We start from the raw sequence: 25127 nt of genomic DNA on the forward strand, positions 1-25127 counted from the left end.
GGAGGTTAAGGTGAGATATAAGCAACTATTGGGAGAAAGGTGGGCTAGTGAGAGCGTAGGTAATGCATGGATTGAAGAGGGGTGTGATAGTTTTGAAAATGAAGTGTTAGAATATGGGGCAGAAGTTTGTGGTTATAGGAGGGTGGGTACAGGAGGAAAGAGGAGTGAATGGTGGGAGGTAAAGGGTGTGATAAGGGAGAAAAAGGTCGCTTATGAGAAGTTTTTACAAAGCAGAAGTGATATAAGAAGGGTGGAGTATAAGGAGACTAAATGAGAGGTGAAGAGAGTGGTGAGGGAGTGCAAAAGAAGAGAAAATGATTGAGTGGGCGAGGTGCTGACAAAAATTTTTACTGAAAATAAGAAAATTTTTTGGAGATAAATAGGTTAAGAAGCCTAGGGAAACAAGTGGATTTGACATTTAAAAACAGAATAATGGAGTTAGAGGTAGATGGCGGGAATATCTGTAGGAACTGTTAAATGTTGATGAACAGAGGGAGGCAGTAATTTCATGCATTAGCCAGGGAGGTAAAACATCTTTTAACCCTTAAACTGTCCAAACGTAGATCTACGTTGACATGTGTAGTGCTCCGAACGTGGATCTATGTCCGATTTTACATGCTTTCAAATGGAGAAAATCAAGGTCGGAGCGCTACGCACACCAACGTAGATCTACGTTTGGACAGTTTAAGGGTTAAGAATGATGAGGAGCTGGATGTAAGTGTGGGGTGGTGTGTGAGGCACTTGGTTGAATGAATGAGGGTAAAGTAGCTGGAACTGATGCGATCATGACAGTTATGTTAAAAGCAGGTGGGGATAGTTCTTCAGTGGTTGGTACTTTTGTTCAATAAATCTTCGACAGATGAGAAGGTACCTAGGGACTGGCAGAGAGCATGTATAGTTCCTTCATATAAAGGGAAAGGGGGACAAGAGAGATTGTAAATATTATAGAGGAATAAGTGTTTGATTTGATTCTTATGACCAGAGTCTTTGGTAAGATGGGTATGGAAGAAGGATGGGTAAGGATAGAAATATTGGAAAAGGGTGGGAGGGGGAAGTGAGGTAGGATATAAAAGGGAAGTGGCCCAACCACTTTGGTGCAATTTAAAAAGTGTATGTGTAATAGAAAATTCTTGAAGAGGTATAATACTAACCCATCAGAGTCACATAGATATAACAGATATATAGGTACATGACTGAATTGGTAGTAGATATATAAGTTGCAATTTTTTTTTTTTGCGATTGCACAATGAATATTTAAATGACAAGACAAGGCGGTAATTGTCTGGACAGTTTGTAAAGAATTACTTGACACGTTAGCTTCTTTCAAAGTGGCGTCCCGCCATAATAAATGTAGCATATTTATAACAGTAGATGTAGAAGTAGAAATGTTATACAAGATATTTCCCTAATTAGGGGCGATAATTTTCTTAGTAGACATAGAAGGGTTCTGGTGTTACCCAATCATTTTCATCTGCAGGGAGGTTGCTCAAAATCATTGGTTGATGGTAATCGTCTTTGTGGATGAAGCGACGCACCCTCTGTGGGAGAGTCATTCTTTGGGTCCTGTGAGGAGGAGTATTAATGATACAGTCAGTGGCATTTTCAACTTGGAGAGGATGTTCTCTATCTGGTATGTAGAGTTCTTGCATTGCATAGAGTTGTCTCTTCTTTAGCGTATCAAGGCATACATTTAAGGCAGTAATATACTGTTGTACGTGTAAATCTGCCATTTTGACTCTGTCTCTCCTCCTTGTACCTGTAATAAAGCGGAGAGCTCTATTCTGGACCCGTTGCAACTTTAGCATGTTGGTCTTTGTAGTTAATGACATTGGGACACATGGGTATTCGAGTATTGGTCTTATCATCATTTTATACAGATGTTTTTTGACATGTGAAGGGGCTTGAATAAATCTAAAGAGACTGCTAAGACCGGCTTTGGCTATGTTGATCTTTTTATTGACGTGAGATGTTGAGTGGAGCAGCCTGTCTATTTCATATCCCAAGATCTTGTTAGGATTTCTAATAGCTAAAGGTGTACCTCTGATGGAGATACCCCCCTTATCTTCGATGGTTGATGCAAAACATCCTATCGTACTAACCAGGACTTTGTCAGGGTTAGTCATAATTCTCCATTACTTTTTCCAGTTGGATGCTTGACGAAATTCAATATTCATTTTTTCTATGACTCTTTCATATTTGTATTTTCCTGCTACAGGAGTTGACGAGACGAAATGGATAACATCATCTGCAAATTGCGTTATAATTGTATCATTAAACTCTGGTTGAGGAAGATCATTCACATAAATATTGAATAGAATTGGACTAAGACAAGAACCTTGTGGGACACCAGCTGTCGGTATAAAAGGCTCTGTTGACTTGCCATGAAAGGTAGGAATGATTTTTCTTTGAGTTAAGAAGTTTTATATATGTAAATCTGAGAAATATCCAGTTATGGTCAGGTAGGTCAATAAGTTTGTATATAAGACCATCATGCCATAAGCTATCAAAAGCTTTATGAACATTTCTGGTGGCAATTAGGGCAAGATTGCCCTGATGTTTTAGACTCTCTACAGTATCAAAAATAATATTTATTGCATGATGGGTACCTCTATGTGTCCTAAAGCCAAACTATAATAAGCCAAACTAAATAAGTGTTAATGTTGCAGTTTTAACCCTTTGAGGGTCGACAGGCCCTCTCAGAAACTTGTTCTCAGGGTCGGCCAAATTTCAAAAAAAAAAAAAAATTATTTTTTCTTATGAAAAAAATAGTTTTTTTTTTTCTAAACATTATAGGATAAACAAAAAAATTTTACCATCAATACTTACGGAGATATGGAGGCGTAAAGTTTGCAGAAAATGAGCCCCGTATGGCAACAGCGGCGACTGCTGCTCACCGGTAAACTTTGGTTTACTTGTATTTGAAGGTTTGTTGTTTTTTTCACTATTTTATTTTTTCACATAACTTATGTGGCCTATGAGACCAAAGTAAGGTGCAATGTACATATATACACTCGTTGTATACAACACAATAAGCACACAAACATAATTATCAATATATTGTTTACAAAACTTGTTTACAAAAACAAACAATACAAAAAATTGTTCATTACTATTGTTCTCTAATATATATACCAATATACAGTCACTGAACATATTCCTATTAGTTCTGGAACTCTTTGAAACATGGTGTCATACACAATGGTGTTTTATCTTTCTCCCTCATTCTATCTCTTTCAATCTGTCTCTCTCTTTCTATCTGTCTGTCTATCTCTGTCTCACAGGTACACATAAATTCAAGTATACATAGTATAAATTACCTAGGACAACCCAAGAAATCCAGACAAAGTGCTGTACTCCGCTTGAAGATGTGAGTAAAAGTGATGACGCAGTCTTGTGGCCCTCTGAGACAGAGAGCTAGACAGATAGACAGATAGACAGGGAGCTTGACAGACAAATAGACAGACAGAAATGTTAGTGTACCAGCAGAAACAAAGGGAGGGTGATGTTCATCTAATCTTTTATTATCAGTTCCACCCTCGTTTATGCTCATCAAAAGTCATCTCTTATCAGATGTTATCTCCCCTTATCTTGTTACTGTCATGGGGTGGATTTTTTTTTTCTTGCTTCAAGGGAAAAATATTATTACATCATCTTCTTCCTCTTCTTCCTCCTCCTCCTCTTCCTCATCCTTCTCCTCTTCTTCCTCTTCCCCCTACTCTTCCTCCTCCTCCTCCTCTTCCTCCTACTCTTCCTCTTCCTACTCCTCCTCTTCCTCCTCCTCCTCCTCTTGCTCCTCCTCCTCTTGCTCCTCCTCCTCTTCCCCCTACTCTTCCTCTTCCTCTTCTTCCCCCTAATCTTCCTCCTACTATTCCTCTTCCTCTTCCTCCTCCTCCTCCTCGTCCTCTTCTTCCTCTTCCTCCTACTCTTCCTCTTCCTCCTCTTGCTCCTCCTCCTCTTGCTCCTCCTCCTCTTCTTCCTCTTCCTCCTACTCTTCCTCCTCCTCCTCCTCTTCTTCCTCTTCCTCCTTTTCCCCCTAATCTTCCTCCTACTATTCCTCTTCCTCCTCCTCTTCTTCCTCTTCCTCCTACTCTTCCTCTTCCTCCTCCTCTTCTTCCTCTTCCCCCTACTCTTCCTCCTACTCTTCCTCTTCCTCCTTCTCCTCCTCCTCCATAGTGTAAATTACCAGGAGTCGGCAGCTGTCAAAGTGACATATTGTCTCATTACTCACTCCCCCTCCCGCCTGTCAAAACAATGGGGTCGGATGCTGCTTCCCCTCCATTCTATCTAATTATCTTTCTCCCTCATTCTATATCTTTTAATCTGTCTCTCTTTCTATCTGTCTGTCTATCTCTGTCTCACAGGTACACATAAATGCAAGTATACATAGTATAAATTACCTAGGATAACCCAAGAAATCCAGACAAAGTGCTGTACTCCGCTTGAAGATGTGAGTAAAAGTGATGACGCAGTCTTGTGGCTCTCTGAGACAGAGAGCTAGACGAATAGACAGATAGACAGGGAGCTTGACAGACAGACAAATAGACAGAAATGTTAGTATACCAGCAAAAACAAAGGGAGAGCGATGTTCATCTAATCGTTTGGTATCAGCTACACCCTCATTTACCCTCATCAAAGGTCAGCACTTATCAGATGTTATCTCCCCTTATCTTGTCACTGTCATGGGTGAACATTTATTATTACATATTATTATTATGTATTATTGTTATCATCATCATCATCATCATCATCATCATCTCCTCCTCCTCCATCTCCTCCATCTCCTCCTCCATCTCCATCTCCTCCTCCATCTCCTCCTCCTCCTCCATCTCCATCTCCTCCTCCATCTCCATCTCCTCCTCCATCTCCATCTCCTCCTCCATCTCCATCTCCTCCTCCATCTCCATCTCCTCCTCCATCTCCTCCTCCTCCTCCATCTCCTCCTCCATCTCCTCCTCCTCCTCCATCTCCTCCTCCATCTCCATCTCCTCCTCCATCTCCATCTCCTCCTCCATCTCCATCTCCTCCTCCATCTCCATCTCCTCCTCCATCTCCATCTCCTCCTCCTCCTCCATCTCCTCCTCCATCTCCATCTCCTCCTCCATCTCCTCCTCCTCCTCCATCTCCTCCTCCATCTCCTCCTCCATCTCCTCCTCCTCCTCCATTCTTGGAACAAGTTTGAAGAGCTTGTAGTTCATAATCATTATCACTATCATCACCAATGCTCACATCTGAGTCTGGGATTTGGGAAAATAGGAGTTTCCTCTTTGATTCTGGTACAACTGAACGTGAACAAGCCGGCCCAGCACCAGAGGTGGAAGGCTGTGGGTTGTCTGGGTTTTCCTCACTATTACCCATATTATGGTCCATTAGTTTCAGTCAAAACCTCACCAGAACTTTGAAACTCATCTTCACTGTCACTTCCATCTGTATTAGAACTGTCACTGGGGAACAAAAGTGTCCCAATTCGCCGAGGAGTGAGGAACTTCTTACCGCCAGGCATGGTGGACATTGTGTACTATGATGGCATTCCCACAATGCACCACTGGGTCCCAGATTTTTTTTCCTACTGCGCACACCCACCACACAGACCCATTCTCTCACATCTAGGCCTATCAGCCTTTTCCTGCGAGATTTGACAGTGCTAGAATTTATGCATACTAGTATGTCAAAAAACCCTACGACGTACTAGTACGGCGGAAACCCTCAAAGGGTTAAAAACTTTAGTGTAAAGCACCCCTCTGGCAAGACAGTGATGAAGTGAATGATGAAAGTTTTTCCTTTTCGGGCCACCCTGCCTTGGTGAGAATCGGCCGATGTGTTAATAAAAAAATAATAAAGTTTTCTGAGTTAACCCTTTGACTGTCGCAACCCCCAATCCTGAGGTGTCTCCTGGTATCACAAAATTTAAAAAAAAAAAATTATTTTTTCTTATGAAATGATAGAGAATCTTTTCCCGATTGCAATGACACCAAAAAAAAAACTAAATTTGATGGAAAACTGACGGAATTATGCTCTTGCGAAGTTAGCGCCTCGGCGCTGTTTACAAATCGGCGATTTCGCCCACTTTGAGCCCTATTTTCGGCTAATTCCATTGTTCCAGTCGCCCAAACTCATAGCTAATTCTTTAGAACTCCATTTTTTCTATCGATTGAGTACAAGAAACTGCCCATTTACCGATTTCAACTACCTAATAATGTGGTCAGAAATTTGCAATTTGGCCAATTTCACAAAAAAATAAAAAATATGACAATTTCAAAATAAGGCCCAGAATGAACAATGCAGACATTCCTGGCTCTAAAATAACATTTTCTTTGTTCATCAGTCATATCTCCAGGCCCCTCTGATATTACTCTTGCTTTCTATTTTGAATTTTTATTCAAACAAAAAATAGAAGACTTACTATTATGCAGACTACTGCAATACTGTAATAATTGTATAAATAACATCAACCCATTCATTACTGCATATTAGAATGGCTAGTTGGATATTTATTGCACAATGGCATCATTTGTTTACTTCTGAACATTGGCAAAAATCAAACATTTCCCCTACTTTGAGCTCCATTTCTAGGTTCTTTTTATAGTAAAACCAATCAAAATCACCTCTATTTCTATAATATGTTTTCCATTCCATCAAATGAGACCAAGAAAACGAGAATACAACCATAAATACTATACGAAAATAGACCACAAAGTCGGCATTTTAATTAAAAAAACTGTCGGAGTTTTTTTTTTCTCATTATGCACTGCGTGCTCCAGGATTTTTTTTTATGGTGCACACTGACCACACAGACCCATTCTCTCACATGTGGGCCTACCAGCTTTCTCCTGCTTGATTTGAAGCCGCTAGAATTTATGAGTATATATACGTCAAACACGGTACCTCGTAAGACGTATATATACGGCCGCGACAGTCAAAGGGTTAAACATGCAAGATTTCAGGTACATCTCGCTATTTCTACTTACAATTAGGTTGCACTACACACACATGTACAAGCTTTAATGCTTTGATTGTCGAGACCCCTGATCCTGAACTCCTCTCTGTGTCGAAAAAAGAAAAAAATTCTTACCAAAATCTTAAGAATATTTTTGTGAGTGTTTTAAAAGAAAAAAATTGTGATGAGTACTTATCGAGATACAGAGGCGAGAAATTGACAGAAAGTGAACCGCTTACGGCAACATCGGCAACTGCCAATCACTCGGTACTATTATTTTTATTTTTATTAAATTTTTTTTTCTAATATTTTATTTTTTTCAAGTAATTTTTGTGGCCTGTGAGACCAATATAATGCATAATGTATATATATCCACTCATTGTATGCAATATAATAACTGCACGAACATTGTTATCATTATATTGTTAACAAAAAATGTTTACACAAACCCACCCTGTTTTCCCCATCACCCATGCTGCCTTCCCCACCACCCACACTCCATTTCCTACCACCTATGCCATCTCTCCCACCACCCACATGAAAATAAGTCACTTTGACTTTTTTTTGGGTTATCCTAGGTAATCTATTCATGTGTTGCTATGTTTACACAAACCCACGGTGCCTTCCCCACCAACTACACAGTCTTCCTCACTACCTACATGGCAATAAGTCACTTTGTCTGACTTTTTTGGTGGAAGGTTGATAATCATCTGGGTTTTCAGCACTATTTCTGGTATCCTGGACAACGCTTTCTGGCACAAACTCCTCAAAACCATGAGATTCATCTTCACTGAACTTCAATCTGTGTTAGAAGTATCACTTGGGAAGGGAAGAGTCCCGATTCGCTGGGGAGTGAGGTATTCCTTACCACTAGGCTTGGTGACCAAGGTGTACTGAATTAGTATTCCCACAATGCACTGAGGCCTCCCCAATTTTTTTTACACTGCACACAGTGATGACGCAGACCCATTCTCTCACATGTAGGCCTACCAGCTTTCTCCCACTAGATTTAAAGCTACTAGAATTTCTGTGTATTAATATGTCACCAACACTGGCTCATAAGACGTATCTATATGGCACCAACAGCGAAAGGGTTAATATATACACACTCCTCAGGGTTTTCTTCTATTTTCTTAATAGTTCTTGTTCTTGCTTATTTCCTCTTATCTCCATGGGGAAGTGAAACAATTCTTCCTCTGTAAGCCATGTGTGTCGTAGAGGCAACTAAAATGCTGGGTGCAAGGGGCTAGTAACCCCTTCTCCAGTATACATTACTAAATTTAAAGAGAAACTTTTGTTTTTCTTTTTAGGTTATCCTGCCTCGGTGGGATATGGTCAATTTGAAAAAAAAAAGTTTACTGAGTATACCAGGTAAAGTGTATGGCAGGGTTATTGTTGAAAGAATTAAAGGTATGACAGAGAGCAGGATTGCAGATGAACAAGGAGGCTTTAGAATGGGTAAGGAAAGTGTAGATCAAGTGTGTACATTGAAGTATACAAGTGAACAATATTTAGATAAAGGAAAGGATGTTTTCATTGCATTTATGGATTTAGAAAAAGCATAAAATAGGGTGGACAGGGGAGAAATGTGGCAGATGTTGCAAGTGTATAGAATAGGTAGTAAGTTATTAAATGCTGTAAAGAGTTTTTATGAGGATAGTGAGGCTCAGGTTAGGATGTTTAGGAGAGGAAGACTACTTTCCAGTAAAAGTAGGCCTTAGACAGGAATGTGTAATGTCACCATGGTTGTTTAACATACTTAGAGATGAAGCTGTAAAAAAGTAAATGCTAGTGAGTTGGGGAGAGGGGTGGGATTAAATTATTGGGGTTCAAATACATAATGGGAGTTGACACAGTTACTTTTTGCTGTGCTTTTGAGAGATTCTAAAGAGAAATTGCAAAGGTTAGTGAATGAGTTTATGAGGGAGTGTAAAGAAAATTGAAAGTGAACATAGATAAGAATACGATGATGAGGGGGGTATCAAACGAGTTAGGTACAGAAAAATTGGATATCAAGTGGGAAGGACGGAGTGTGGAAGAACTGAATATGTTTAGATATTTGGGAGTAGATTTGTCAGGAGATGAGTTAATGAAGGACAATGTTTAACCATATGACTGATAAAGAAAAAAAGGTGAGTGGTGTACTGAGGTATCTGTGGAGACACAACAATGCTATCCACGGAGGCAAAGAAGGATATGTACGAGAGTATAGTGGTACCAACACTCTTATGTGGGTGTGAAGCATGGGTTGTGAATGCTGCTATAAGGAGGAGGCTGGAGGCAGTGGAGATGTCATGTCTAAGGGCAATGTGTGGTGTAAATATTATGCAATGTGTGGAAATTAGGTGGTGGTGGTGTGGAGTTACTAAAAGTATTGGTCAGAGCACTGAAGAGGGATTGTTTAGCTGATATGGTCATTTAGAGAGGATGGAACAAAGTAGAATGACTTGGAGAGCATATAAATCTAGGCAGGGTAGGGGTCAACATGGGTAAGGTTAGAGGGAGGGGGTAAAGGAGGTTTTGTGTGAAAGGGGCTTGGACTTCCGGCATGTGTGAGCATGATAGATAGGGGTGAATGAAGATGAATGGTTTTTGAGACCTGACGAGCTGTTGGAGTGTGAGCAGGGTAATGTTTTTTGAAGGGATGCAGGGAAACAAGTTAGACGGATTTAAGTCCTGGAGGTGAGAAGCACAGTGGACCCCCGACATTCGATAAATCCGACATTCGACGCATTTTAACGCAAAAATTTCGCCTCGACATTCGACGGAAAACCCGACATTTGATACGATTCGTACGAGACGTGTTCACGTGTGGCCTGAACTGCCCCGTGTGTGCCAGTGTTTACAAGCCAGCCAGTGTGCGCACATCTAAGGATACATTTGGTACATTCCATATTATCACTGTTTTTGGTGCTTGTTTCTGCAAAATAAGTAACCATGGGCCCCAAGAAAGCTTCAAGTGCCAACCCTTCGAGAAGAAAGGTGCTAATGACTATTGAAATGAAGAAAGAGATAATTGCAAATTACAAAAGTGGAGTGTGTGTGTCGGAGCTGGCCAGGTTGTATAGTAAACCCCAATCAACCATCTCTACTATAGTGTGCAGGAAAACGGCAATCAAGGAAGCTGTTGTTGCAAAAGGTGCAACTTTGTTTTCGAAACAGAGATCGCTAGTGTTAGAAGATGTTGAGAGACTGTTATTAGTGTGGATAAATGAAAAACAGATAGCAGGAGATAGCATCTCTCAAGCGATCATTTGTGAAAAGGCTAGGAAGTTGCATGACGATTTGGTAAAGAAATTGCCTGCAACTAGTGGTGATGCGAGTGAATTTAAGGCCAGCAAAGGTTAGTTTGAAAGATTTAAGAATTGTAGTGGCATACACAGTGTGGTAAGGCATGGTGAGGCTGCCAGTTCAGACCACAAAGCGGCTGAAAAATATGTGCAGGAATTCAAGGAGTACATAGAGGCTGAAGGATTGAAACCTGAACAAGTGTTTAATTGTGACAAAACAGGCCTGTTTTGGAAGAAATTGCCAAGCAGGATCTACATTACTCAGGAGGAAAAGGCACTCCCAGGACATAAGCCTATGAAAGACAGGCTTACTCTTCTGATGTGTGCCAATGCTAGTGGTGATTGCAAAGTGAAGCCTTTATTGGTGTATCACTCAGAAACTCCCAGAGCGTTCAGGCAAAAGAATATCCTCAAGGCTAATTTGTCTGTGCTGTGGAGGGCAAACAGTAAGGCATGGGTCACTAGGGACTTTTTCTATGACTGGTTACACCATGCATTTGCCCCCGATGTGAAAAATTACCTAATTGAAAAGGAATTAGACCTTAAGTGCCTCCTGGTATTAGACAATGCCCCTGGTCATCCTACAGACTTGGCAGAGCAACTTTCTGGGGACATGAGCTTCATTAAGGTGAAGTTTTTGCCTCCTAATACCACTCCTCTCCTGCAGCCCATGGACCAGCAGGTCATTTCCAACTTCAAGAAACTGTACACAAAATCTGTTTCAAAAGTGCTTTGTAGTGACCACAGAAACTCAACTGACTCTAGAAGAGTTTTGGAAGGATCACTTTAATATCCTCAGTTGTATAAACCTTATAGGTAAGGCTTGAGAAGAAGTGACTAAGAGGAGCTTGAACTCTGCTTGGAAAAAACTGTGTTGACAAAAGGGATTTTGAAGGGTTTGAGGCTAACCCTGAAAAGCCTATGCCAGTTGAGGAATCCATTGTCGCATTGGGGAAGTCCTTGGGGTTGGAGGTTAGTGGGGAGGATGTGGAAGAGTTGGTGGAGGAGGACAATGACGAGCTAACCACTGATGAGCTGCTAGATCATCTTCAACAGCAAGAGGCCAGACCTGAGGAAACTGCTTCGGAGGAGGGGATAGAGAAGTTGAAGAAGTTGCCTACTTCAAAGATTAAGGAAATGTGTGCAAAGTGGCTTGAAGTGCAAACCTTTTTTGATGAAAATCACCCTCAGACAGCTACTGCAAGCTGTGTTGGCAACCTGTACACTGATAATGTTGTGAACCACTTTAGGAAAGTCATAAAGGAACGAGAGGTACAGGCCTCTATGGACAGATATGTTGTGCGACAGAAGTCCAGTGACTCTCAAGCTGGTCCTAGTGGCATTAAAAGAAGAAGGGAAGTAACCCCGGAAAAGGACTTGCTACCTCAAGTCCTAATGGAAGGGGATTCCCCTTCTAAACACTAACACCATCCACACTCCCCTCCTCCCATCCCATCAATCATCACCAGATCTTCATTAAAGGTAAGTGTCAATTATTCTATTGTTATTAATCTATTGTTACTGTTGTTATTGTAATTATTCTATTGCATTAAACTTAATGTTGTAAAAATTTTTTTTTTCATACTTTTGGGTGTCTTGCACGGATTAATTTGATTTCCATTATTTCTTATGGGGAAAATTAATTTGATTTTTGATATTTTCGACATTCGATGAGCTCTCAGGAACGGATTAATATCGAATGTCGAGGGTCCACTTTACAATGCACGAAGTTTAAAGGAGGGGTTTGGGATATTGGTTGTTTGAAGTGACATCTAAGCTGTCATATCTGGGCACCTCTGTAAAGACAGTGATTGTGTGAATGATGGTTAAAGTGTTGAACGATGAAGTTTTCTTCCTTTTTTCGGGTCACCTGCCTCGGTGGGAGATGGCCGACATGTTGAAAAGAAAGTTTACCGAGTCCAAGGTAGTAGGTTGGTAGACAGCAACCACTCAGGAAGGTACTACAGTGGACCCCTCAGTTACTGGCCAACTTGGTTATCGGCAGGGTTTTCGGCGCCCGGTTATCGGTCGTTCGCTCAGTTATCGGCCGTTCGCTTGGTTATTGGCCATTTTGGACGCGTCCATCCGCCGGCTGGGGCAGCTTGCGCTTCAGTTTGGCTTTGTCTCTCGGTGGCTGAGGAAGCTTCTGCTCATCCATCCAAACATTTCGCTTGTTTACCATTGTTTTTAGAGGTTTTTCTTGCAGTGCAACTGTGAAATAAGTAACCATGGCTCCAAAGAAAATTCCTAGTAAAGTTCCTGTGGTAAAGAAAGTGAGAAACACCATGGAATTTAAGCGTGGAGTGATAGAAAAGTTTGAGAGTGGTATGGTGGTGGAATTTGCCAGGATGTACAGCAAGAATAAATCACCAATTACATCCATTCTGGCAAAGAAAGAACAAATTAAAGATGCTAATGTTGCAAAAGGAGTAGCTTTTCTAACTAAATAAAGGACACCGATAATGGGAGAGATGGAAAATTTATTATTATTGTGGATTAAGAAAAAAGAATTAGTGGGAGACAGTGTTGTGGAGTCAATCATTTGTGAGAAGGCAAAGCAGTTGCATGAGGATCTTGCAAAGAAAATGCCTGAAACAAGTGCTGCAGTTTGTGAATTTAGGGCCAGCAAAGGATGGTTTGATAGATTTTAGAAGTGTAGTGGCATACACAGTGTTGTAAGGGATGGTGAGGCTGCAAGTTCTGACAAATGTGTGGCTGAAAACAATGTTCACGAACTCCAGGACTATGTAAAGGCTGAAGGATTCGAACCCCAACATGTGTTCAATTGTGATGAAACAGGCCTGTTTTGGAAGAAAATGCCAAACAGGACATACATTACCCAGGAGGAAAAGGCACATTTTTTTGAAGATTAACTATAGTTTAACATACATATAGTACTTAAAACATACCTTTTTTTTTTTTTCAACAAGTCGGCCGTCTCCCACCGAGGCAGGGTGACCCAAAAAAGAAAGAAAATCCCCAAAAAGAAAATACTTTCATCATCATTCAACACTTTCACCACACTCACAAGTTATCACTGTTTTTGCAGAGGTGCTCAGAATACAACAGTTTAGAAGCATATATGTATAAAGATACACAACATATCCCTCCAAACTGCCAATATCCCAAACCCCTCCTTTAAAGTGCAGGCATTGTACTTCCCATTTCCAGGACTCAAGTCCGACTATATGAAAATAACCGGTTTCCCTGAATCCCTTCACTAAATATTACCCTGCTCACACTCCAACAAATCGTCAGGTCCCAAGTACCATTCGTCTCCATTCACTCCTATCTAACACGCTCACGCACGCTTGCTGGAAGTCCAAGCCCCTCGCCCACAAAACCTCCCTTACCCCCTCTCTCCAACCCTTTCGAGGACGACCCCTAACCCGCCTTCCTTCCCCTATAGATTTATATGCTTTCCATGTCATTCTACTTTGATCCATTCTCTATAAATGACCAAACCACCTCAACAACCCCTCTTCTGCCCTCTAACTAATGCTTTTATTACCTCCACACCTTTTCCTAATTTCCACACTCCGAATTTTCTGCATAATATTTACACCAAACATTGCCCTTAGACAGGACATCTCCACTGCCTCCAACCGTCTCCTCGCTATCAGCTGGACTGATCTAGTTGTCAAAAGGTCAAAGACCAGCCATGGGACTGATAATCTCCAGACTGTCTACAGATAAAGCATTCCAACTATGTGGTCTTATAATGTAATGACAGTTTATTTACCTTTATCATCAAAGTCAGAGAGCACCACTTCAAGCTCTGGTTGATCATGAAGAGCATTAAGCAGAACCTCCGCATCACCAGAGAAGAGGAAAACCAATGGAATGTTCACATCATCCGTCCCATCACCAGACATTGCAAACATTGGTGATGTTTTTGCAGAAGTTTCAGGGGTATTATCCAACACAATACCTCCAATAGCACCCAGTGCTTCCAGCCTTCGAGCCTGTTAAATATATTTATAGGAAACTTATTATATATTAAAAGTTTGTCTGCTCTTGCATTACTAAGAAAAATATTTATATAGAAATAAAGAGGTAACATTAATATCTTACCTTAGCTTAGCTTACCTTACCTTTAGACCTTCATTTTTTTTTTTAGAAAAAAAGGACATAAAAACTGAAATCAAAATAAATAAATGAATTAAAGAGATATTTTATTAAGGATTTCAGCACAGTAAAAAATGAGGAACAAATAAATATTCACATTGTACACCGAGACATTCAGTTGTAATGACTAACCTTTTCGATGAACATGCAATCTCCTCGTTCTATGATGACTATTTTTCCATGTATTTCATCCTCATTGCCTAACTGTTCACAGGCACGAAGTGGAGTTGCTTTCACCACAGGTCCATTAACCTTCGGAGGCACAAATCAACATCAATACCAAAATTGGTGATAAAATTAGACTATACAATACCATTATACAATGGACCCCGGATATTGGCTGGTGTAGACATCAGCCAAATTGGATTTCAACCACTTTTTTGGCCAAAATTCTAACCTGGATTTTGGCCGGCAACTCAGAAATTGGCCGTATTGGATGCATCCGCCCACCACTCCACCACGTGGGTGAGTCAGTCTGGCTGTCTCTCCCGGTGAGTAAGCAACAATTCACGCATTCATCCAAATATTTCATTATAATCCATTTTTTGTGGTTGTTTACTGAGTGCGACTGCAAAATAAGCCACATGGGCCCAAAGAAAGTTCCTAGTGCCAGCCCTTTGGTAATGAAAGTGAGAAACATGATAGAATTCAGGCACAAAACCTTGTCCCACTTCAAGCAAATATTAAAGAGAAGCCAGAAACAGACCTCTCTGGACAGTTTTTTTGTGCAACAGGGGTGCAGTGACTCTCAAGCTGGTCCTAGCCCCAGTAAAAGACAAAGAAGGGAAGTAACCCTGGAAAGAGACTTGATACCTGAAGTCCTTATTGAGGGGGATTTCCCTTCCAAACAATAACCCCAACTCCCTCTTCCCTCCTCACCTTCTTCAATACACCAACAAGAGTCTTCAATAAAGGTATGTAATGTTTATATATCATTAAAATTTGTGCTTTATATTTACAGTGGATCCTCGAATTTAGTAGTGCCATTTCTGTATGCAAAACTATTTTTATTATCTATAAAATGTATTTTCTGTTAATATTTTTGGGTGTCTGGAATGGTTTAATTGGATTTACATTATTTCCTATGGGAAATATTAACAAAAAATACATTTTATAGATAATATAAATAGTTTTGCATACAGAAATGGCACTACTAAGTTTGAGGGTCCACTGTATTTCTCACTGTTTTCTGTATGTAAAACTATAAACTTGAAAAATGTATTTTTTGTTAATATTTTTGGGTGTCTGGAATGAATTAATTGTTTTTTTATTTTTATTATTATCACACTGGCCGATTCCCACCAAGGCAGGGTGGCCCGAAAAAGAAAAACTTTCACCATCATTCGCTCCATCACTGTCTTGCCAGAAGGGTGCTTTACACTACAGTTTTTAAACTGCAACATTAACACCCCTCCTTCAGAGTGCAGGCACTGTACTTCCCATCTCCAGGACTCAAGTCCGGCCTGCCAGTTTCCCTGAATCCCTTCATAAATGTTACTTTGCTCACACTCCAACAGCACGTCAAGTATTAAAAACCATTTGTCTCCATTCACTCCTATCAAACACGCTCACGCATGCCTGCTGGAAGTCCAAGCCCCTCGCACACAAAACCTCCTTTACCCCCTCCCTCCAACCCTTCCTAGGCCGACCCCTACCCCGCCTTCCTTCCACTACAGACTGATACACTCTTGAAGTCATTCTGTTTCGCTCCATTCTCTCTACATGTCCGAACCACCTCAACAACCCTTCCTCAGCCCTCTGGACAACAGTTTTGGTAATCCCGCACCTCCTCCTAACTTCCAAACTACGAATTCTCTGCATTATATTCACACCACACATTGCCCTCAGACATGACATCTCCACTGCCTCCAGCCTTCTCCTCACTGCAACATTCATCACCCACGCTTCACACCCATATAAGAGCGTTGGTAAAACTATACTCTCATACATTCCCCTCTTTGCCTCCAAGGACAAAGTTCTTTGTCTCCACAGACTCCTAAGTGCACCACTCACTCTTTTTCCCTCATCAATTCTATGATTCACCTCATCTTTCATAGACCCATCCGCTGACACGTCCACTCCCAAATATCTGAATACGTTCACCTCCTCCATACTCTCTCCCTCCAATCTGATATTCAATCTTTCATCACCTAATCTTCTTGTTATCCTCATAACCTTACTCTTTCCTGTATTCACCTTTAATTTTCTTCTTTTGCACACCCTACCAAATTCATCCACCAATCTCTGCAGCTTCTCTTCAGAATCTCCCAAGAGCACAGTGTCATCAGCAAAGAGCAGCTGTGACAACTCCCACTTTGTGTGTGATTCTTTATCTTTTAACTCCACGCCTCTTGCCAAGACCCTCGCATTTACTTCTCTTACAACCCCATCTATAAATATATTAAACAACCACGGTGACATCACACATCCTTGTCTAAGGCCTACTTTTACTGGGAAAAAATTTCCCTCTTTCCTACATACTCTAACTTGAGCCTCACTATCCTCGTAAAAACTCTTCACTGCTTTCAGTAACCTACCTCCTACACCATACACTTGCAACATCTGCCACATTGCCCCCCTATCCACCCTGTCATACGCCTTTTCCAAATCCATAAATGCCACAAAGACCTCTTTAGCCTTATCTAAATACTGTTCACTTATATGTTTCACTGTAAACACCTGGTCCACACACCCCCTACCTTTCCTAAAGCCTCCTTGTTCATCTGCTATCCTATTCTCCGTCTTACTCTTAATTCTTTCAATTATAACTCTACCATACACTTTACCAGGTACACTCAACAGACTTATCCCCCTATAATTTTTGCACTCTCTTTTATCCCCTTTGCCTTTATACAAAGGAACTATGCATGCTCTCTGCCAATCCCTAGGTACCTTACCCTCTTCCATACATTTATTAAATAATTGCACCAACCACTCCAAAACTATATCCCCACCTGCTTTTAACATTTCTATCTTTATCCCATCAATCCCGGCTGCCTTACCCCCTTTCATTTTACCTACTGCCTCACGAACTTCCCCCACACTCACAACTGGCTCTTCCTCACTCCTACAAGATGTTATTCCTCCTTGCCCTATACACGAAATCACAGCTTCCCTATCTTCATCAACATTTAACAATTCCTCAAAATATTCCCTCCATCTTCCCAATACCTCTAACTCTCCATTTAATAACTCTCCTCTCCTATTTTTAACTGACAAATCCATTTGTTCTCTAGGCTTTCTTAACTTGTTAATCTCACTCCAAAACTTTTTCTTATTTTCAACAAAATTTGTTGATAACATCTCACCCACTCTCTCATTTGCTCTCTTTTTACATTGCTTCACCACTCTCTTAACCTCTCTCTTTTTCTCCATATACTCTTCCCTCCTTGCATCACTTCTACTTTGTAAAAACTTCTCATATGCTAACTTTTTCTCCCTTACTACTCTCTTTACATCATCATTCCACCAATCACTCCTCTTCCCTCCTGCACCCACTTTCCTGTAACCACAAACTTCTGCTGAACACTCTAACACTACATTTTTAAACCTACCCCATACCTCTTCGACCCCATTGCCTATGCTCTCATTAGCCCATCTATCCTCCAATAGCTGTTTATATCTTACCCTAACTGCCTCCTCTTTTAGTTTATAAACCTTCACCTCTCTCTTCCCTGATGCTTCTATTCTCCTTGTATCCCATCTACCTTTTACTCTCAGTGTAGCTACAACTAGAAAGTGATCTGATATATCTGTGGCCCCTCTATAAACATGTACATCCTGAAGTCTACTCAACAGTCTTTTATCTACCAATACATAATCCAACAAACTACTGTCATTTCGCCCTACATCATATCGTGTATACTTATTTATCCTCTTTTTCTTAAAATATGTATTACCTATAACTAAACCCCTTTCTATACAAAGTTCAATCAAAGGGCTCCCATTATCATTTACACCTGGCACCCCAAACTTACCTACCACACCCTCTCTAAAAGTTTCTCCTACTTTAGCATTCAGGTCCCCTACCACAATTACTCTCTCACTTGGTTCAAAGGCTCCTATACATTCACTTAACATCTCCCAAAATCTCTCTCTCTCCTCTGCATTCCTCTCTTCTCCAGGTGCATACACGCTTATTATGACCCACTTCTCACATCCAACCTTTACTTTAATCCACATAATTCTTGAATTTACACATTCATATTCTCTTTTCTCCTTCCATAACTGATCATTTAACATTACTGCTACCCCTTCCTTTGCTCTAACTCTCTCAGATACTCCAGATTTAATCCCATTTATTTCCCCCCACTGAAATTCTCCTACCCCCTTCAGCTTTGTTTCGCTTAGAGCCAGGACATCCAACTTCTTTTCATTCATAACATCAGCAATCATCTGTTTCTTGTCATCCGCACTACATCCACGCACATTTAAGCATCCCAATTTTATAAAGTTTTTCTTCTTCTCTTTTTTAGTAAATGTATACAGGAGAAGGGGTTACTAGCCCATTGCTCCCGGCATTTTAGTCGCCTCATACGACACGCATGGCTTACGGAGGAAAGATTCTTTTCCACTTCCCCATGGACAATAGAAGAAATAAAAAAGAACAAGAGCTATTTAGAAAAAGGAGAAAAACCTAGATGTATGTATATATATATATGCATGTGTGTGTCTGTGAAGTGTGACCAAAGTGTAAGTAGGAGTAGCAAGATATCCCTGTTATCTAGCGTGTTTATGAGACAGAAAAAGAAACCAGCAATCCTACCATCATGCAAAACAGTTACAGGTTTTTGTTTCACAGTCATCTGGCAGGACGGTAGTACTTCCCTGGGTGGTTGCTGTCTACCAACCTACTACCTACAGTAGTAGGTTGAATTAATTGTATTTACATTAATTCTTATGGGAAATATTACTTCAGTTTCTGGTCTTTTCGGAATGGATTACGGCTGAAATCCGAGGTTCCACTGTACTAACATCTATCACTTGGTTTGAAAAGGACAAACTTAAGAGGGTCATATGACTGCTTAGTATTTATTTTCTAAAGTAGACTAATAATCCTAAGTCCAATTCAGCATCCATTACCACAAAAAAAAGTTATTAGATAATCTAGGTAAATTAGGCTAGTTAATATTACGTAAATTTTTAGCAAGGTTGGGCTGTTTCATCTTTGTTTGTAATAAATTTATATATAAAAAAATCTGCAAAGTTATACAGTGGAACCTCAAATTTCGAACGTATCACATATCGAACGTTTCAAAAATAGAACCCTTTTTTCCGAACCAACTTTGTCTCTATTATCGAACTCGCCCCTATTTTCGGACCGCCAGATACTGACTTGTCCACCAGCCCGCTCTGTCTGCGTCCCCACGCAGGCGCAGTGAGCCAGTCTGGCTTTGTTGATGCTTGAGTGAACACTAACCTGCACTCTCATTCAAACATTTTACGATTATTAAAAGACAGAGAAGGGAAGTAACTCCAGAGAGGGCTTTACCTGAAGTCTTCATGGAGGGGGATTCTCCTTCCAAACACTAACTCCAACTCCCTCTCTCCTCCTCCCTATCATCCAGATGCCATCACCAATCTTCAATAAAGGTAAGTAAAAATTTTATTTTATATATATGTATATGTATATACATATGTATATGTATATATGTATATACATAATTGAACACTATAGTATTTGTTGTGTGTATGTTAAACTATAATTAATCTCTATAAAATGTATTTTTTTGTGAATATTTTTGGGTTTCTGAAATGGATTAATTGTATTTCCATTATTTCTTATGGGAATTATTGCTTTGATTTTCAGACTTTTCGAATTTAGAACTAGCTCCTGGAACGGATTAAGTTCGATATTTGAGGTTCAACTGTATTTTAAGATTCTTTAGGTGATCAGAAAGTAACTGATTGGCACTCTGCTACTCAAAGATATTTTATCTTCAAATTCGGATTTTTTTTTTTTTAACAAGTTAGCTGTCTCCCACCGAGGCAGGGTGACCCTCCCCAAAAAAAAAGAAATTCCCAAAAAGAAAATACTTTCATCATCATTCAACACTTTCACCTCACTCATACATAATCACTGTTTTTGCAGAGGTGACCAGAACACAACAGTTTAGAAGCATATACGTATAAAGATACACAACACATCCCTCCTAACTGCCAATATCCCAAACCCCTACTTTAAAGTGCAGGCATTATACTTCCCATTTCCAGTACTCAAGTCCGGCTATATAAAAATAACCAGTTTCCCTGAATCCCTCCACTAAATATTACCCTGTTCACACTCCAACAGCTTGTCAAGTCCCAAATACCATTCATCTATATTCACTCCATTCTAACACACTTACGCATGCTTGCTGGAAGTCCAAGCCCATCGCTCACAAGACCTCCTTTACCCCCTCCCTCCAACCTTTTCGAGGATGACCCCTACCCCGTCTTCCTTCACCTACAGATATACGTTCTCCCTGTCATTCTACTTTGATCCATTGTCTCTAAATGACCAAATCACCTCAACAACCCCTCTTCAGCCATCTGGCTAATACTTTTATTAGCTCCAAACCTTCTCCAAACTTCCACATTCCGAATTCTCTGCATAATGTTCACACCACACACTGCCCTTAGACAGAACATCTCCACTGCCTCCAACTGCCTCTTCGCTTCAGCATTTACAACCCAAACTTCACACCCACATAAGAGTGTTGGTACTACTATACTTTCATATATTCCCTTCTTTGCCTCCATAGATAACATTTTTTGCCTCCATATATACCGCAATGCACCACTCACCTTTTTTCCTTCATCAATTCTATGATTAACTTCATCCTTCATAAATCCATCTGCTGACATGTCAACTCCCAAATATCTGAAAACATTCACTTCTTCCATACTCCTCCTCCCCAATTTGATATCCAATTTTTCTTTATCTAAAACATTTGATACCCTCATCACCTTACTCTTTTCTATGTTCACTTTCAACTTTCTACCTTTACACACTCTCCCAAACTCGTCCACTAACCTTTGCAATTTTTCTTTAGAATCTCCCATAAGCACAGTATCATCAGCAAAAAGTAACTGTGTCAATTTCCATTTTGCATTTGATTCCCCATAATTTAATCCTACCCCTCTCCCCAACACCCTAGCATTTACTTCTTTTACAAACCCATCTATAAATACATTAAACCATGGTGACATTACACATCCCTGTCTAAGACCCACCTTTACTGGGAAATAGCCTCCCTCTCTTTTACACACCTTAACCTGAGCCTCACTATCCTCATAAAAACTCTTTACAGCATTTAGTAACTTACCACCTATTCCATATACTTGCAACATCTGTGACATTGCTCCCCTATCCACTCTGCCATATGCCTTTTCTAAATCCATAAATGCACTGAAAACTTCCCTACCTTTATCTAAATACTGTTCACATATCTAAATACTGTTCACAGTAGGTGTAGCCCAGGAGGGCTACACCTACTGGCTACCTACACTGACTTCCTACAAATAAATACTACTCACCTCTCTTCCTATATTAAGACTACACATATTTTAAGGTAAATAGTGAGTGTACTATATGTGTATTTTAACTCTCTGGGATGTTTTAATTTTTTTTTTCAACAAGTTGGCTGTCTCCCACCGAGGCAGGGTGACCCAAAAATGAAAGAAAATCCCCAAAAAGAAAATGCTTTCATCATCATTCAACACTTTCACCACACTCACACATAATCACTGTTTTTGCAGAGGTGCTCAGAATACAACAGTTTAGAAGCATATACGTATAAAGATACACAATATATCCCTCCAAACTGCCAATATCCCAAACCCCTCCTTTAAAGTGCAGGCATTGTACTTCCCATTTCCAGGACTCAAGTCCGACTATATAAAAATAACCGGTTTCCCTGAATCCCTTCACTAAATATTACCATGCTCACACTCCAACAGATCGTCAGGTCCCAAGTACCATTAGTCTCCATTCACTATCTAACACGCTCAAGCATGCTTGCTGGAAGTCCAAGCCCCTCGCCCACAAAACCTCCTTTACCCCCTCTCTCCAACCCTTTCGAGGACGACCCCTACCTCGCCTTCCTTCCCCTATAGATTTATATGCTTTCCATGTCATTCTACTTTGATCCATTCTCTCTAAATGACCAAACCACCTCAACAACCCCTCTTCTGCCCTCTGACTAATACTTTTATTAACTCCACACCTTTTCCTAATTTCCACACTCCGAATTTTCTGCATAATATTTACACCACACATTGCCCTTAGACAGGACATCTCCACTGCCTCCAACCGTCTCCTCGCTGCTGCATTTACCACCCAAGCTTCACACCCATATAAGAGTGTTGGTACTACTATACTTTCATACATTCCCTTCTTTGCCTCCATAGATAACGTTTTTTGACTCCACATATACCTCAATGCACCACTCACCTTTTTTTCCCTCATCAATTCTATGATTAACCTCATCCTTCATAAATCCATCCACCGACACGTCAACTCCCAAGTATCTGAAAACATTTACTTCTTCCATACTCCTCCTCCCCAATTTGATATCCAATTTTTCTTTATCTAAATCATTTGATATCCTCATCACCTTACTCTTTTCTATGTTCACTTTCAACTTTCTACCTTTACACACATTCCCAAACTCATCCACTAACCTTTGCAATTTTTCTTTAGAATCTCCCATAAGCACAGTATCATCAGCAAAAAGTAACTGTGTTAATTCCCAATTTGAATTTGATTCCCCATAATTTAATCCCACCCCTCTCCCGAACACCCTAGCATTTACTTCTTTTACAACCCCATCTATAAATATATTAAACAACCATGGTGACATTACACATCCGTGTCTAAGACCTATTTTTACCGGGAAGTAGTCTCCCTCTCTTCTACACACCTTAACCTGAGCCTCACTATCCTCATAAAAACTCTTTACAGCATTTAATAACTTACCACCTATTCCATATACTTGCAACATCTGCTACATTGCTCCTCTATCCACTCTATCGTATATTAAATATGAGACGGGGAGCCAGGGCTACCTACACCTGACTTCCTACAAATAAGTACTACTCACCTCTCTCCCTATATTAAGATTACAAATACTTTAAGGTACGTAATGAATGTGCTGGGAATGCATTTTACTTTGCATGTTTTTAATGCATAGTTCTATTACTAACTTAATATAATTTAGTGTAAACTTGTTGTCTGACATTTATATGCATTTATAAATGGAAAAAATGGCGTTCTGCCATCCGGCGATGTCTGCTTTCTGGCGACAGCCTGGAACCTAACCCGCCATATGAGTGAGGCCCTACTGTATGTGTATGCACATACATGTACACATAAAAAGTAAATAACTTATAAAAGGTAAAATATAAGGTGTGTAATAATCACAGTGTATGTACTTAAAATGCACCGTACAGTATGCCACATATAATTCATCATGAAACCTGCAAAAGAAATTTTATTAAGTATTTTACTACATTACTTCAACAAACAACTCTATGTACCTGAATATTTCCTTTTAGATCAAGTCCAAATTGAGCAGGGCCAGCCTGAATAGTGGTAGTAGTAGGGTGGCCATCTACTACGTGCAGAAATGATACAACACGAGGAGGGCTGTCTGGCTGTTCTTGCTGTAGTTTACTTAATTCGATCATCTCTTGCATAAACAGAAGTCCTTCCTCAGCATCATCTGACGATTTAGCCTGAGGGAAATTAGGCTTTGGTATTTAGAGTATTTTCCCTGTCCTTAGAAACAATGACCCTAATTCATCCTTCGAGTCCATAGCAGGGCTGTTAAAATACATTTTCATTACACAAATAGTTGATAAATTCTTACAAAACTGAGAAAACACTGCAAAACTATCATTTATATGAAAAATGACTATGAACTTAATGGAGTTAAAAAGAAGGCTAGGATTATGGATTTGGAAAATGCATATTATAGGGTAGATAGGGAAGCAATGAAACTTTCAAATGTTTACAGCAAGGCCCTAACTTACAAGGTTTGAAATTACTAAGTTTTACACTAGCAACATAGGCATTTTGAACCCAATTAATTTTTCATGAACAAGTTACTAAATGCTGTAAGGAGATTTTATCAGGATAGTGAGGCTCAGGTTAGGGTATGTAGGAGAGAGAGGGAGATTACTTTCCAGTAAAAGTAGGCCTCAAAAAGGGATGCATGATGTCACCCTGGTTGTTTAACATATTTATAGATGGGGTTGTAAAAGAAGTGAATGCTAGGGTGTTGGACAGAGGGGTGAGACAAACTTGTGGAATCTAATATAAGATGGGAATTGGCACAGTTACTTTTTGCTGATGATACTGTGCCTTTGGGAGATTGTGAAGAAAGTTTCAAAGGTCAGCAGACAAGTTTGGGAGTGTGTGTAAAGGAAGTTGAAAGTGAACATAGATAAGAGTAAGGTGATGAGGGTATCAAACAAGTTAGGTAATGAAAAACTAGATACCAGATTGGAGGGAGGCAGTATGGAGGAAGTGAATGTGTTCAGATGTTTGGGAGTGGATGTACTGGCAGATGGGTATATGAAAAATGAAGTAAACCATAGAACTGATGAAGGGAAAATGGTGGGTGATGCACTGAAGTATCTGTGGAGACAAATCAAGTTATCTAATGAAGGAATGAGAAAAATGTACCAACACTCTGACATGGGTGTGAAGCTTGGGTTGTAAATGTTGCAGCAAGGAGGAGGAGGTTGGAGGCAGTAGTAATGTTGTGTCTGATGGCAATGTGTGATGTAAA

The 25127-nt window shown here is 40.1% G+C and overlaps 1 protein-coding gene across 3 annotated transcripts in view; it reads right to left on the reverse strand.

Moving 5' to 3' along the window:
* Positions 1-25127, reverse strand: part of Edem2 (ER degradation enhancer, mannosidase alpha-like 2) — a 285175-nt gene that overhangs the window by 93751 nt on the left and 166297 nt on the right. For all 3 annotated transcript variants that reach the window (XM_070086564.1, XM_070086565.1, XM_070086566.1), the window contains 3 exons: positions 23872-24069; positions 14485-14604; positions 13967-14189 (listed from right to left, as the gene is read on the reverse strand). In XM_070086564.1, coding sequence (XP_069942665.1) covers positions 13967-14189; positions 14485-14604; positions 23872-24069 — 541 coding nt within the window. The remainder of the gene's footprint in view (positions 1-13966; positions 14190-14484; positions 14605-23871; positions 24070-25127) is intronic.

The sequence above is a fragment of the Cherax quadricarinatus genome, chromosome 19, assembly GCF_038502225.1.
Source record: "Cherax quadricarinatus isolate ZL_2023a chromosome 19, ASM3850222v1, whole genome shotgun sequence".
NCBI lineage: Eukaryota > Metazoa > Arthropoda > Malacostraca > Decapoda > Parastacidae > Cherax > Cherax quadricarinatus.